Source organism: Dromiciops gliroides, chromosome 2 (genome assembly GCF_019393635.1).
Source record: "Dromiciops gliroides isolate mDroGli1 chromosome 2, mDroGli1.pri, whole genome shotgun sequence".
NCBI lineage: Eukaryota > Metazoa > Chordata > Mammalia > Microbiotheria > Microbiotheriidae > Dromiciops > Dromiciops gliroides.
The window spans coordinates 649,467,197-649,481,410 of record NC_057862.1 but is presented as its reverse complement, the minus strand read 5'-3'; the positions used below and the strand labels follow the sequence as shown (position 1 = coordinate 649,481,410).

At 40.2% G+C, this 14,214-nt stretch overlaps 1 protein-coding gene across 1 annotated transcript in view; it reads right to left on the bottom strand.

Moving 5' to 3' along the window:
- Nucleotides 1-14,214, bottom strand: part of SPG7 (SPG7 matrix AAA peptidase subunit, paraplegin) — a 103,108-nt gene that overhangs the window by 34,823 nt on the left and 54,071 nt on the right. Inside the window, exons 6-9 of the mRNA XM_043985721.1 lie at nucleotides 10,915-11,017; nucleotides 9,733-9,858; nucleotides 8,200-8,362; nucleotides 7,591-7,764 (exon numbers count right to left, since the gene is read on the bottom strand). Coding sequence (XP_043841656.1) covers nucleotides 7,591-7,764; nucleotides 8,200-8,362; nucleotides 9,733-9,858; nucleotides 10,915-11,017 — 566 coding nt within the window. The remainder of the gene's footprint in view (nucleotides 1-7,590; nucleotides 7,765-8,199; nucleotides 8,363-9,732; nucleotides 9,859-10,914; nucleotides 11,018-14,214) is intronic.

The following is a 14,214-nucleotide window of genomic DNA, read 5'->3' as shown; positions in this document are numbered from 1 at the left end:
ACTTCTATTTCCTCTACAGAAAATTCGGCTTTAGAGGAGACAGAAAAACCCAAAATTCTTCCCCTTCAAGAGATCCTCACCCATGACCGAAAGGGTACTGTAGTAAAGCTCAGCCAATATACACCTTTTGGGCCAAAAGATATGAGTTCATGGAAACAAAATATTCCTAAATTTTATGAGGATCCCACAACAGTTATCAGCCAGTTTAGAGCAATTTTCAGAGGATATCAGCCCACTTGGGGTGATGTTACTGATCTCATGGAAATGATATTATCCACAGGGGAGAGAGCTGATATATTAGCTGCAGTGAACTCCTTAGAAACATCAGGAAAAGTTACTATTTGAGGCCTTTATAAGACCCTGACTGGGACCCCAATATCCCTGAGCATTTTGATGAGTTGCAGGAGGCAAGGGAAACATTGTTGAAGGCAATGGAATCCTGTGCTAGCAAGACTGATAACTGGCAAAAATTTATAGATATAGTTCAGGAACCTAATGAAAGACCTAAGAGATTCTATGATAGATTGTGTAAGAGTGCCAAACAATATACTAGATTGGACCCATTAGATTCTAGAGATGCCCACTTTATCTCTAATCATATTGTGCATCCATCCTTGCCAGAAATATGGAAATATTTTGAAAGGCAGTGTTCAGGTTGGAATGCCCTGAGTACTGACAGAATTAAAGAAATAGCAACATATATTTAAGAACAGACATGGCATTTTAGCTCCAGTACAGGAAAGCACGGGACAGCGAGTGCAGGCAGCTGAGAATCACTATCAACCCCTGAATTGCTATCAACCCCCCAAATTTTGCTATTACTGCAACAGATGGGGGAACATAATACGGTATGTAGGACAATGCAAAGGGATTGGAATCAGAATAATTATAGATCTTTTCAGAGGGGTACAGAGAGGCAGAATGAAAACAGTTATAGGCCCCCTTAAAGGGGTACAGAGAAGCAGAACCAAACTACTTATAAATCCTTTCAGAGAGAAACAGAGGACTGATGGTATAGGGAAGGGGAAAGGACATTGGAATCTGAAGACTTTACTTTTCCAGACCCCAAGATCTTTAGCCCACTTGTACCAGTCCATTCACCTCCCCAAAGTAATGAACCCCATGTAACCCTTAGGGTTGGGGACACTTATTATGATTATTTATTAGATACTGGAGCCTCAAGATCAGTCCTAGTGAGCAAACCTGACCCTAAATGAACATCTATTAGAACTCTAAATGTAGTTGGAATTTCAGAGAAAACCCTTAACAGCCGCAAAATTAACCCCTTGCAAGGTGTCTATGGGCCCATTAACAGTTAGAACATTCATTTCTACTTATGCCTGACTCTCCTGCAAATCTATTAGGTCGTGACCTCCTTTGTAAACTTAGAGCAACCATAGCTTGGTCTCCAGATAGTGGCATCTCCCTGGAATTGCCAGAGGATACTGTCTACTTGCTACCAATTTTGATCTTAGACACTCAGGAAACAGTGAGGGATACATTTGAAATTCCTTCTGATATTCCTGAGTCCCTGTGGGCTTCTTCCTCTTCTGATGTAGGCCTCCTTAAATCTTCTGTGCCAGTTACCATTAAGACCAAAGGGGACTGGGGCAGCTAGGTGGCGCAGTGGATAGAGCACCGGCCCTGGATTCAGGAAGACCTGAGTTCAAATCCAGCCTCAGACACTTGACACTAGCTGTGTGACCCTGGGCAAGTCACTTAACCCCAATTGCCTCACCAAAAAAAACAAAAAAGACCAAAGGGAACCCCTGTGATATTAATAATATTCTCACACTTTTAGTTTTACCTGTCACAGGAGAAAGATGTGGAACAGAAATTCTAAGATAACTACCTTGTCAAAGTGGGGAATGTGGGGAATTCCTAACAGCTGGAAGAAAAAGACAAAGGATGTTTGATGTACTTCTGCATGGAGGACACTTCTTAGTTCTTTAGAAACATATGAATTTTCCTTTTTATCATTTATCATCTTCTATTTATCATCTTTTATCATCTATGTATCATGCTATGTTCAGCTCTCTGAAATCTGGCTATTCATGAAGCAAGACACAGAGCTTGATGATTGAGCTGTTGACCATTCAAGGCATAAAGAGAAGATCCTCAATAAATATTTATGGATTAACTGGCAGGCCAAAGTAATGAGAGATGGTCAAGAGAGGTGGTTTTCGAGAGCAATGGCAGAAATTATCCTGCTAATATTTGATAATATTAACATTTGGTTTACTGTCTACAATAACAATGCACGAGATGCATCTTTCCAAAGAAACCAAGAGCAGGCATGGACTGTGGCACACACATTTTCAATTGTCCATGGTATGATCTATTCCATGAGCCTTGGATGATAAAAACTCTATGTAAAAGATGACAACAAAAATATTTTTTAAAAAAATCAGAGGCTCACAGAATTTAGAGCTGAAAGGAACATAGGAAAATAGGTAGTCTGATGATCCCGTTTTATTAAGTAGGAAACTGAGGCTCAGGAAGGGTAAAAGAGCCTTGCCAAAGCCAAGGAAAAAGAAAAAACCATTAAGTGTCAGCTATCTCAGAGGAATAAAGGACCCTGGAAGAAGAAACTTTCCTCTCCCATTTGCTATCTTAGGTGAGCTCATTACACTTTCCTTCAGAAAAATAGTTAAGGTTAGAAATGGATATGGCCAAATGGAAAACCTATATGAGTGTTGTTTGATAAGCAGAAAATCGGCAAAACTGGAAGGACAGAGGCCATTCCGGGCCAACGTTCCTGTTGGCAGAGGCCTTCTGAGGCACAATCCACCTCCTACCAAGGCAGCCCACTTCGATTCTGGTATGACGATTAGCAAGTTTGCCATGGTAAACCTAAATCTGCTTCGTACTCCCACTCATTAACTTCCCCTCCTTCAGAGGCCAAACAAAGAACTCTTGCCAAAAGACAGCTATCATTTCCCTAAACTTTTTTTTTTTCTTCTGCAAGCTAAATCGTGCCATTTCCTTGCAAGCACATCCCAGCCCTTCACTGTCCATGCTGACATCCTCCAGATGTTCTCCAGCTTGTCAATGACCTTGCTAACTGGAGGCGCCCAGAACGGAACAAAGACTGCAGATGTAGTCTGACAAAACAAAAACACAGGGGTGCTATCACCTTCCTCATTCTGAACACAAGGTACCTTGTGGGTCACTGTTAACATACTAAAGAACCAGGCTTGGGATGCACTAAAGCTCCCAGACCTTTTGGAGATGAACTGCTATCAACACCTGCAACACCTTGTAAAGGTGGTTTTAAAAAAAAAAAACAAAAAAACCAAGTAAAATGATTTTTATATAAATCCCACAAATTTCCAAGAAACCTAGGGAAGAGTTGTGTGAACTGATGCAGAGCAAAGAGAGTAGAACCAAGAGAACAACTCACACAATGACAACAATATGATCAAGTCAAATAATTCTGAAAGACTAATTCCAATCATGGATGAGGATGAGGAAGCGTGCTACCCAACTCCTGAAAGAGGTGATGGACTCAGTGCAGAATGAGACATCGATTTTTTTGGTCAAAGCCAATATGGGAATCTGTTTGCTTGACTATGAATATGTTTCAAACATTTTGGTTTTCTTTTCTTTCTTCTTTTTTCCACTAGGGAGGGAAACATAGAGTTTTAATTGAAAAAAAAATTTAAATTTCATTAAATTTCATCCTATTAGATTCAACCCAGTAGAAGCAGCATGATATAGCAAGTAGAGTGCCAGGTTTGGCCTCAGGAAGATATGGGTTCAAATCCTACCTCTGATACTTCCCCTCTATGAACCTGAGGTAAATTTCCCAGGACTCAGCTGCTATATAGAGACAGATTATGATCTTGACCAGTATAGATAGTTGCCCAACTGGGACTGATGAAATCACAAATCTTTGAAAAGATTAAACACATCATCCTAGCCTGTTTCAATGTTTTGAATTCTAACTCTGTCATCTGATGTGTTAGTTATCTCTCCTAGCTTTGTGTCACATGAAAATGTAACCAAACATGTCACCTAAAACTTCATCATGCTCACTGACGATATATTTAGAACAGAAGCAATCACAGATTCTCTGGGGTATTCCACCAAAAAAGCCCCTCCAAATTGACATTAACCAAGCACTAACAGTCATTCTTTGGACTGAGCTGTGCATCCACTTAATCGTACTACTATCAAATCCACACATCTTTGTCTTGTTCAAAAGGAGGGTGTGAGAGTCTGTCCAACATTGGTGATATTTAAGCAATCTACACTGCATCTCAATAAACAAGAAAACAGCATTAAATCTACAGTCACTTCAGAAATCCTTTTCAACCTTTAAATAGATCACCTCTAAAAAGAAGACAACCCTGCGATCCTCTACTAAATGCTACATGAATCATGCAGTAAAAACTTCTATTTACTCTATAACTGTCTACTTGGTGCCATTAAACATGTCTGGAATCCACGAAGCAGCTGTTTATTAAAAATGAATAAATTTGGAGATGATGTTTGTGCAGACATTTTGATCATGGTTGGTTTATTTAACTAATGGCTGTGGTCAGCAAATCAAAAATGCTATTTGCTGAGTCTGGCAAAGTGGCAGATAATACTAATATTTCTAGCTATTGTGAAAGCTGTATCCCCTTCCGAGGGGCTAAGAGTCCCAAAGGAAGACAAAACCATTAGATTATAAAAAAGAGTTATTATTCACTTGCTCATCTTAGCAACCACGGAGAGATCTTGGTTTATACAGGCACACACTCTCTAGTATATCTAAGAAAGGAAGTAATCTAGTGGCCTGAGGGGGAATATAATTCCATTTATCTAATACCAAATGAAATTTAAGGAAATGTAAGTTCTATCAATGCTCATTTTTATCACTATATGCTAATGAATAAAGAGGAAATTATTAGGAAGCTTAATTTGCTGGTCAACTCATTTAAAGGGAAGTCTTTTAGATGTTATATGATGAGAGCTGACTCCTGTCTAATACTGACAGCAACAATGATGTATATGAGGGGCAGTATTTTTTAAAAGTTTCTACTGAGGGGCAGCTAGGTGGCGCAGTGGATAGAGCACTGGCCCTGGATTCAGGAGGACCTGAGTTCAAATCCGGCAGGCCTCAGACACTTGACACTTACTAGCTGTGTGACCCTGGACAAGTCACTTAACCCTCATTGCCCCACCAAAACAAACAAACAAACAAACAAAAAGTTTCTACTCAATGAGGACCTACCTGTAGAACAGATATACAAACTTTTTTGATCATGAATACCATAAGTAAAAAAATGTTTGAACAGGCACTACCAATATATATATGATTTGTAAATTATATGTGTTATATATACTATATTAACGTGTGTGTGTGTGTGTGTGTGTGTGTGTATATATATATATATATATATATACACACACACACACACACACATACACATACATATATAAAACATCCACAAAAGAAACTAAAAAGAACAGAGTAAAAATAAAATAAATATTTTAAAACAATGGAACAAAACCCTTTTTGGTCCTTTTTTTGTCCAAATCATTTTCATGAGGGCAATATGATTAAATATGCCTCATTATTTTTTATAATTTTGCTATTATACTTTGTGATACAGCTATTGTTTCTAAACATGGTTTATTTCAGTACTTGATATTCTCTCCAAAGAACAGGGAAATAATAGTGCCAGTGTATTCTGTCCTTCTCAGACCTGGACTGTGTTCACTTCTGGGCAGCAGGCTCTATGAAGACTATTGACGAACTAGAGCGTGTGCTGAGAAGAGGAACAGGAAGTGCATTTCTTATCAGAATCACTTCAAGGAACTGGGCATATTGAGTTAGGTTAGGAAAGAGAAAATGGGGGGGGGGCTGCCAATAGCTGTCTGATGTACTTGAAAGGCTATGATAAGGAGGGGTGATTAAATTGTTCTGTTTGGCTACAGCAGGCAGAACAAGGAATAACAAGTGAAATCTTCAAAGAGGCAAATCTAGCCTTGAAATAAGGGGGAAATCCCTAGCAAACAGACCTATCCAAAAGTGGAATGATGTGCCTAGAGAGATGATGGCTTTCACCTCCTTGGAGGTCTTTAAGCATAAGCTAAATGGCTAGCTATTGGGTATGTTAATAGTGGGTATCCTTTTTTTTTCCCCCCTCAGGGCAGTAAGGGTTAAGTGACTTGCCCAGGGTCACACAGCTAGTAAGTGTCAAGTGTCTGCGGCAGGGTCGGTGCTTTATCCACTGCACCACCTAGCTGCCCCATGGGTATCCTTTTAATGTATAGGCCACACTTGATGGCTGCTAAAGTACCTTACAAAGCTCAAATTTATGATTGTGTAAAAGCTAACAAAGATATCCCATAAGGCAGGGAAACCAAAATGGAAGAAGCGCATTATTGGCTGAACTTTCTAAATCGTGATACTCCTTTTTAATTTCATCCAACAATTATAGTTATGCAAAGGTTTTCATTAAAATGTGGACAGTAGATTTCTATCTTACCTGATGCTGTTGGGGGGTAGGAAGGGAAAAGGTCTCTGGACGGCAGGTCTCAGTTCTGGAGAGTAGCTGTTCCAGATGGGGAGATAGGGACAGTAGCAGGTCAGATACCATACTGCTTGGGGAAACTTTGGTGTCCTGGTGATTGATAGCCAGCTTCATTTGCTTCCAGCCTATATCTCCAATGTGTTTCTTTTGGGGGGCTGAGAGAATGTGGTAGGGTTGGGCAGGAATCTTGGTGGAGCTGAGAATGTAAGGTCCTTGCAAGTAGTGATTATTTCATTTATGCTTCTTGTATTTCTAGACCCTAGCACCATACTTGATCTAAGAGGGCTCTGTACTTGCTTACACGTTCCTCTAGCATCCTAGCTGTAGCCAACTCCACTGCCTCTTGCTATATACTGCTCACTCCCACCACAGTTAGACCTGCTCCAGTCCCTCAAAGACTTTTTGGTTTTCCTTCTCCTGGGGCCAAGGAGGAGGGAGGGAGGAAAGAAGAACCTTGCTTCATGTACACTGCTCCTGCTAAACTGGGGGTAAGGGAAGAAGCCAGAGAGAAAATTATCATTCAGCCCCATTGACACTGGGTATAGATGGAAATGGTTCTAGGGCTGGGTGGGAAATGACTTGTGGCCCACCCATTCACCTGCTTACTAGCCCATCTGCCTGGGGAGGATTGCTGCAAAGGTGGCTGACACATGGAGCGCAGCTTGAGGAAGGACAAGAGCAAAGGCAGATGGCGACTGGAAGTACAGTAAACAGCTGGGCTAGTCTCCTCAGCTCTGGTACTTTCTTCCCACACCACAATGGAGCATGTGGGCATCCCACCCTTGAAAAGGGTGGTGGCAGATACTGTTGGATTCAAAACTAAAGAACTTGGGGCAGCTAGGTGGCACAGTGGATAAAGCGCCAGCCCGGGATTCAGGGGTACCTGAGTTCAAATCCGGCCTCAGACACTTGACACTTACTAGCTGTGTGACCCTGGGCAAGTCACTTAACCCCCATTGCCCTGCCCAAAAAAGAAAAACAAAAGAAAAAAAATCTAAAGAACTTTATCCATACAGAAAACTGTTTTCTGCCAGAGGGCAGACTAGGTCAGCAGGATACTAACCATCCATTTCAACCAAAAGTTGGTTTAAAGTCTGCTCTTCCTCAGTGTTGGAGAAGCCAGACATAGTAGTAGATCGTTTCTTGCCCACAGCATCAATTTCATCAATGTACACAATACATGGGGCCCGGTTCTGGGCTTCTCTAAACAAGCTTCGAACTCGAGCAGCTCCAAGACCTGAGAAGAAAGCAGCAAATGGGAAATAATACCAACTAGTTGGTGACCACATTCTCCTACCAGAGGTCAGATAATACAATACAATTACAATAAAAATTGTCAAACCCTAATAGGATGCTATCATATACAGCTATAGCTACAGACAGATATTCACAGTGGTAGCAACTCCAAACTAAACTACAGAGCTCACTAGCTGGAGGCCCCTTGGATTTAAGTGAAAACGGTTCATTTTAGTGATGATTATCTAAATGACTAACATCTCAATTTTCTTTATTTCTTCCCCAACTCTCCATTAATTTTGCATGTGAAGAAATAAGAAGTACAAAGCAGAAGGAATTCTAAAACAGGTTCAGTTTTCCTTTCACCTTGTGGGGTCCTCAAAAGCTATTATACCCCCCCCTCCAAAAAATGATGGATACTTTGCAGATGACTCACCTCCTATCACTTCCACAAACTCTGAGCCAGCCATTGCCAGGAATGGCACTTGGGCTTCTGTAGCTACTGCCTTAGCCAACAAAGTCTTTCCACAGCCTGGAGGTCCAAGCAATAAAGCTCCCTTTGGGACTTTAGCCCCAAGCTGGAGGAAGCGCTCCGGACTCTAGAGGTAGAGCAAATGTCACATAAGCACAATCATTTGGGTTTTCAAACTTTTTTGGTTTTTGCTTTTTGCAGGGCAGTGAGGGTTAAGTGACTTGTCCAGGGTCACACAGCTAGTAAGTGTCAAGTGTCTGAAGCTGCATTTGAACCCAGGTCCTCCTGAATCTAGGGCCAGTGCTTTGTTTACTGCACCACCTAAGTGTTCCCCCGAAACAGTTTTTTAGAGGAAAAAGCTCTAAGAGGTTCCACCAATTTATTTTTTTTTCTTCTTTTTTTAACCAACCCTTTCTGTTTTTACATCACATTCATTTCTAAATATATGCCTTCTCTTTCCCCCACCCAGAAAGTTATCCCTTGTAACAAGGAAAAAAAGGGAGGAAAAACAATAGGTCAGCAAAACAAGCCATGGACCAGGCCTGACAATGTATTCAATGTTTCACAACTACTGTCTCCCACCTCTGCAAAGAAGGGAAAGAGGGACATCATCTCATTTTCTTCAGGAAAAACCGTGATCATAAGGACAGTGTTCATATATACCCTATATCAGATTGCTTTCTGTCTTGAGAGGGGGGAGGGAAAGAGAAATATTTGGAACTAAAAATCTTATAAGAACAAATGTTGAAAACTATCTTTACATGTAACTGGAAAATAATAAAATACTTTTATGATTTAAAAAAAAAAGTACAGTGTTCATCAACTAATTTGTTTCCTCACATATAACCTGATGGCTATAAACTTAAACTGGCAAAAATGTTCAACCATTCCAAGGAATCAACTTTGCAGTTAGGTTAACTGCCGGTATAAGCCATCAAGGGCCTAAAATGTTTCAGGCAGATTTCATTTGCTTTCCTAGCTGGTTAGTAGGTATGTCTGGCATATTCAGCTAGTACCCACTGTGTCTGAATGAAAACAGGAAAGAGACAGACAATATCAAATTAACTGAACGCTATGTAGGTTACCAATCAATATGCAATACAGATGGGTTGGGGTGGTTTTTGCTGTTGTTGTTTTTTGTGGGGCAATGAGGGTTAAGTGACTTGCCCAGGGTCGCACAGCTAGTAAGTGAAGTGTCTGAGGCCGGATTTGAACTCAGGTCCTCCTGAATCCAGGCCCGATGCTTTATCCACTGCATCACCTAGCTGCCCCCTGAGTTGGGGGGTTTTAAAGTGGAATTCCAGTCTTGAAAACGATTCCTATTCTACACAAAAATAACCCTAACATAATGTTTTCTTCTAGGAAAACTAGAATGCCTTATTTGCTTACCTAGGATATAAAAAACTAAGAAGTGATCGAAATGGTTAACCAAGAGACCTCTCCAGGCTTCCTCTACACTTTCAGCTATCTTTCTGCCCAAGGACTTTTGGTTCTCACCTTTAAATAATCCACAAATTCTTTGACTTCTAATTTAGCTTCATGCATTCCTGCTACATCTTTGAAGCTGATCCCCTTCCCAAGCTTTCCATCCACAATAGTGAAGCGAGCCATTTTCAGTTGGTTCTGTTAGAAAATTTACAAAACAAGCAATTTTGAAAGAATAAGCCTTGAAGAAAAGAGAAAGGAATCAATATGTCATCCCACTAATTTGGCTTATCCACCCTTCTGTTCACCTCTTACATGGACATAGACTGATTTCTTTCCCACACCAGTACTGCCTCTGTCCACAGTGCCCTTATACAAAGGGCAGAATTCATTAAAGGCATAGACATTATGAAAAGAAAGTAAGTTTCCTTCAATGATGAATGGAAAAACGTATTTAATATAACTGACTATTAAGAAATGTAGCTGCTGGTAGCATTTAACAGCAATTTTTAGGCTCTTCCTACATGCTCTGAATAGTTGTTACTTATGACTGCCAGTGTGAATAAATGACTTGTGAATTATCTCACATGCTCAGCTTATACGGCCTCCTCCACCCTTACTCCCGAGCCAAACTACACTTCAATCTATATGAATGCATTTCACTTAATCATTTGATAAGGATTTAGATTCTGTTCACATAGCATCTATCTAATCTAAAAGCCCCATTTAGCCTGTCCACAAGAAGACTGTGGAATCTTGACAGTTTTAAGCCTCATCAGTAACATTAAGAACTTACAGACTGAGGAAGGGGACTGGAAGAGCTATAAGAGGATGGCTAAGTTACAATCAAGATCAGCAGAGACAAATGTATTCTAAAATCTATAGATGTTGCTTTTAAGAAATAGACATTTGTGGCTGAAATATTTCTCAGGTTCTAAGCTCACAGAAGAAACAAATAAATATGTAATTCACAACTGCTAGTGATTAGCAAGTTTTGAAAATAGCAGAATATACTATATAGTGAATTTACTTAGCTCAGCCAATCAAGGGGGGGAAACAGGGACCTGAGTTAAAACTAGTTATTGTTTAACCTCTAGTCACCCTATCAGAATTAAAGATTATTCAAGATATAACAGAGCATGATCTTTGCCACCAAAGCATTTTCAATTTTTTATTTATACCATAACATCTCAGAAAAAACAGAGACAAGTTCTGAGGTTATAAATACAACTGAAGATGATTTATGCAACTTACAAAAGCACTGAAACCCCCTTCCCTTCCAGTCATCCCAGCAAGGCGGAAAATGCACCATAATATGGCCACACCCACAGCTGTCATTCCCAGGGCATAAAGTGCACTAAAAAGAAAAAAAAAAAGGAAGTTAAAGGCTTTAAACCATTAAAGGAAACAAAGTAATAAATCTACAAATAGTGAACAGCCCTCTGAAACTCTCAAAGGTGAGAAAATTATCTGAGGCTTTAGAGGAAAAACATGCCATGAATGTAAGGCTTTCCTGTCCAATTCATATTCATTAGTCTCTTAGATAAGGTATTTTTTCACTCGTGTTTTCATATAGAAGCAAAATTTCAAAATGTACCACACAAGGCTTCAACTTAGTGAATGCATCCTCTAAAGCAATTTGAGCTACAAACGAAATTCTATCTATCCACATTCCATAAATTCATCAAACCATTTAAACTGAACATGAGTTCATATAAGGTACCCCAGACATTGTAGATCCAAGACCCAGGATCGAATGTTCACCTAGAAAAAGGACAATGACAGTAACAAGAATCTCATCCATCTTGCTAACATTTGTCAGAGTCAGAAATCCTTAAGCTTCTTAAAGAAGGAAATTCATGGTTTACAGGATCTCATATGGGACCAAAAGACCTCGAATAAAATAACTGAAGAACACAGAGAATCTTGCTGCCACTCTTTCATATCATGGGAGGCCACGGATTTTTTGTGCCACTAAGGAAAGAAGTCAGATACTGACTGTGTCACATAAAGCCCTCAAGTGAAGAACCACTACTAATTACCCACAGAATTTTTAAATAGGAGGTGACATAAATCCTTCCGAAGTGGTGTTGGGGGGGGGGTGTTTGTTTTTTTTCCCATGGCTCAGGGCATGCTGCCAAAGCATTACTCAATAAAAAGCATTTTTGCTTGTCTGATTCAGAAAGGTTTGGTACATTTCTAATGAGGCAATCCCATTTTTATTTCTTCTGACTGAGTGATGAAGGTAGTAAACTAAAATTATAGAAATTTCTACTTTTCAAAGTCTACATGTTGAAAAACAGGAAAGAAAATGATTGTGTGGATCTGACAGTGGAAACATTTATTGTACACACAAGGTGGAAAGGGGCTTTAACAGAAAAACTCTTCCCTCAAGGATTTAACAGTTAATGGAATTGTGGAGATCACCAATGATTAGTATATTAGTTAGTTAATAGTTAGATAAATTTTATCTAAATAAACAGGCTGTCCATTTAAGAAGAAATGTAAGTAAAAGAATGCAAAAAAAACCCAGCCCAACTATGCCAAAATAACTTGGATATCAGCATATGGGGAGGGGGGGAATTGCCTAAATCTTTTGGGTATCAATTAACCAAGGGATGCTCTTCATCCCCTAAGAGCCCCAACCCAAACCTGCTGACCCAGTTCCCATAAAGATCTCCCTTTCCCCACAGTGTACACTAAGGACCCTTTAGCCTTGCCACTAGTTCTGCTGCTACCTAAGTGTCTTTCCATCAGCCCCACAGCGGAACTCCATTTATTTCATCGCTTCCTAACCCTATTCCTAACTTTCTGGACCACAAAATTAGGTCTAACAGTGGAACTTCCTACAGTACCTGGGGCCTCCTAGTCGGAGACATCCTACCGCCCTGTGTATGTTTTAGCTCCATGGAATACCCTCCACGAGGCCTACCTCCTTGCTCCTGTCACTGAGCTCCTCTTCAAGCATCCGTTTTGTTGAGAGGCCCAAGATGAGTCTGCCTTCACTCCCCTTCTGATCCCGCTCCTGTCTTCAAAAACATACTCCCTATACCTCCCTGCTCAGTGGCTTCTTATGTGTTTTCTTCCCCCATTAAAGGGTACCCTCCTTGAGGGCAGGGACTGTCTTTTTACTTGCATTTGTATCCTCAGTGCTTAACATATTGCCTGGCACATGGTAAGCAAATAAGAAATTCATCCTTCCTTCCTCTCTCTTTCCCTCTTTCCCTCCCTCCCTCCCTTCCAGAGGAAAGCCTCTGACTCTTCTACTTCTGTTCCTAGTGCAGGGCCCATAACAAGCACCTATCCATTCTGTACCCTACAAGCTCATTTTCTCCTTGTTCTTTCTTTGTGCATGGAGTATTCCTATGGTAAAACCAAAACTTTTATCCCCTCAGTATTCTGTCTTCAATAAAAGACGACTGAATTTCCTTTTTTTTGGTGGGGGGAAGGGGGCAATGAGGGTTAAGTGACTTGCCCAGGGTCACACAGCTAGTAAGTGTCAAGTGTCTGAAGCCAGCTTTGAACTCAGGTCCTCCTGAATGCAGGGCCAGCGCTTTATCCACTGCGCCACCCAGCTGCCCCCAAGATGACTGACTTTCAAGTTAACAGCTATATAAATGTGACAAGAACACTTGATTCCCACTTGTGTCCTACCATTAAAATGACCTTACAGGGGGGCAGCTAGGTGGCGCAGTGCATAAAGCACTGGACCTGGATTCAGGACTCCCTGAGTTGAAATCCAGTCTCAGACACTTGACACTTAACTAGCTGTGTGACCCTGGGCAAGTCACTTAACCCCCATTGCCCTGCAAAAAAAAAAAAAAAAAGAAAGAAAAAAAAGAAATGACCTTACAGGACTCTAAATCAACCTCAAATCTATTCTATGTCTGAGCTTCATGTCAGAGAACTTGAATTTAAATCCCAAATCTGTTATTACATAAGCCCATGTGATTCTGGGCAAGCCATCTGATCTATCTAAGCCCCAGTTTCTTCATCTGTACAATAAAAGAGTTAGATGATACATCCCTTCTGGTTCTCGATCTACTACCCTAAAATCCAAATGACTAGCAAAGTTGAAAATCACTTGACTAAATTTTACTTCCTCTGATTCTATATACCTTGATGACTGAAATCATCAGGTTGAAAGATGAACAATTCCACTCAACTCACCCTATATAACCTTTTGCTGACAACACAACAAAGTTTTCATTTTGACCTTCATTTACATACCTTTCATTCTAGTTTTTGTGGGAAACTTGGCAACTTCACAAATTTAATGAATTAATAAATAAGTCACAAAAACTGTAAAATACTAAAATACTTCAAGCCAAGTTACAGCTTTCCTACATTCTAAATTTTAAGTATTTCTTGAGTACATTTAATTACTGTTCCCACAAGGAACTACATGGCTAAATAAATGCCTTTGAGATCACTACTTCCAGTTAGTTTCAAAGCTCTTTGGGGATTTCTTGCTCCCTCACGTTATCATGACTTAGCGGAAATGAACCTGACCTACTTAGAGCAGTCATAAGAGATGCTAAGACAACAATCATA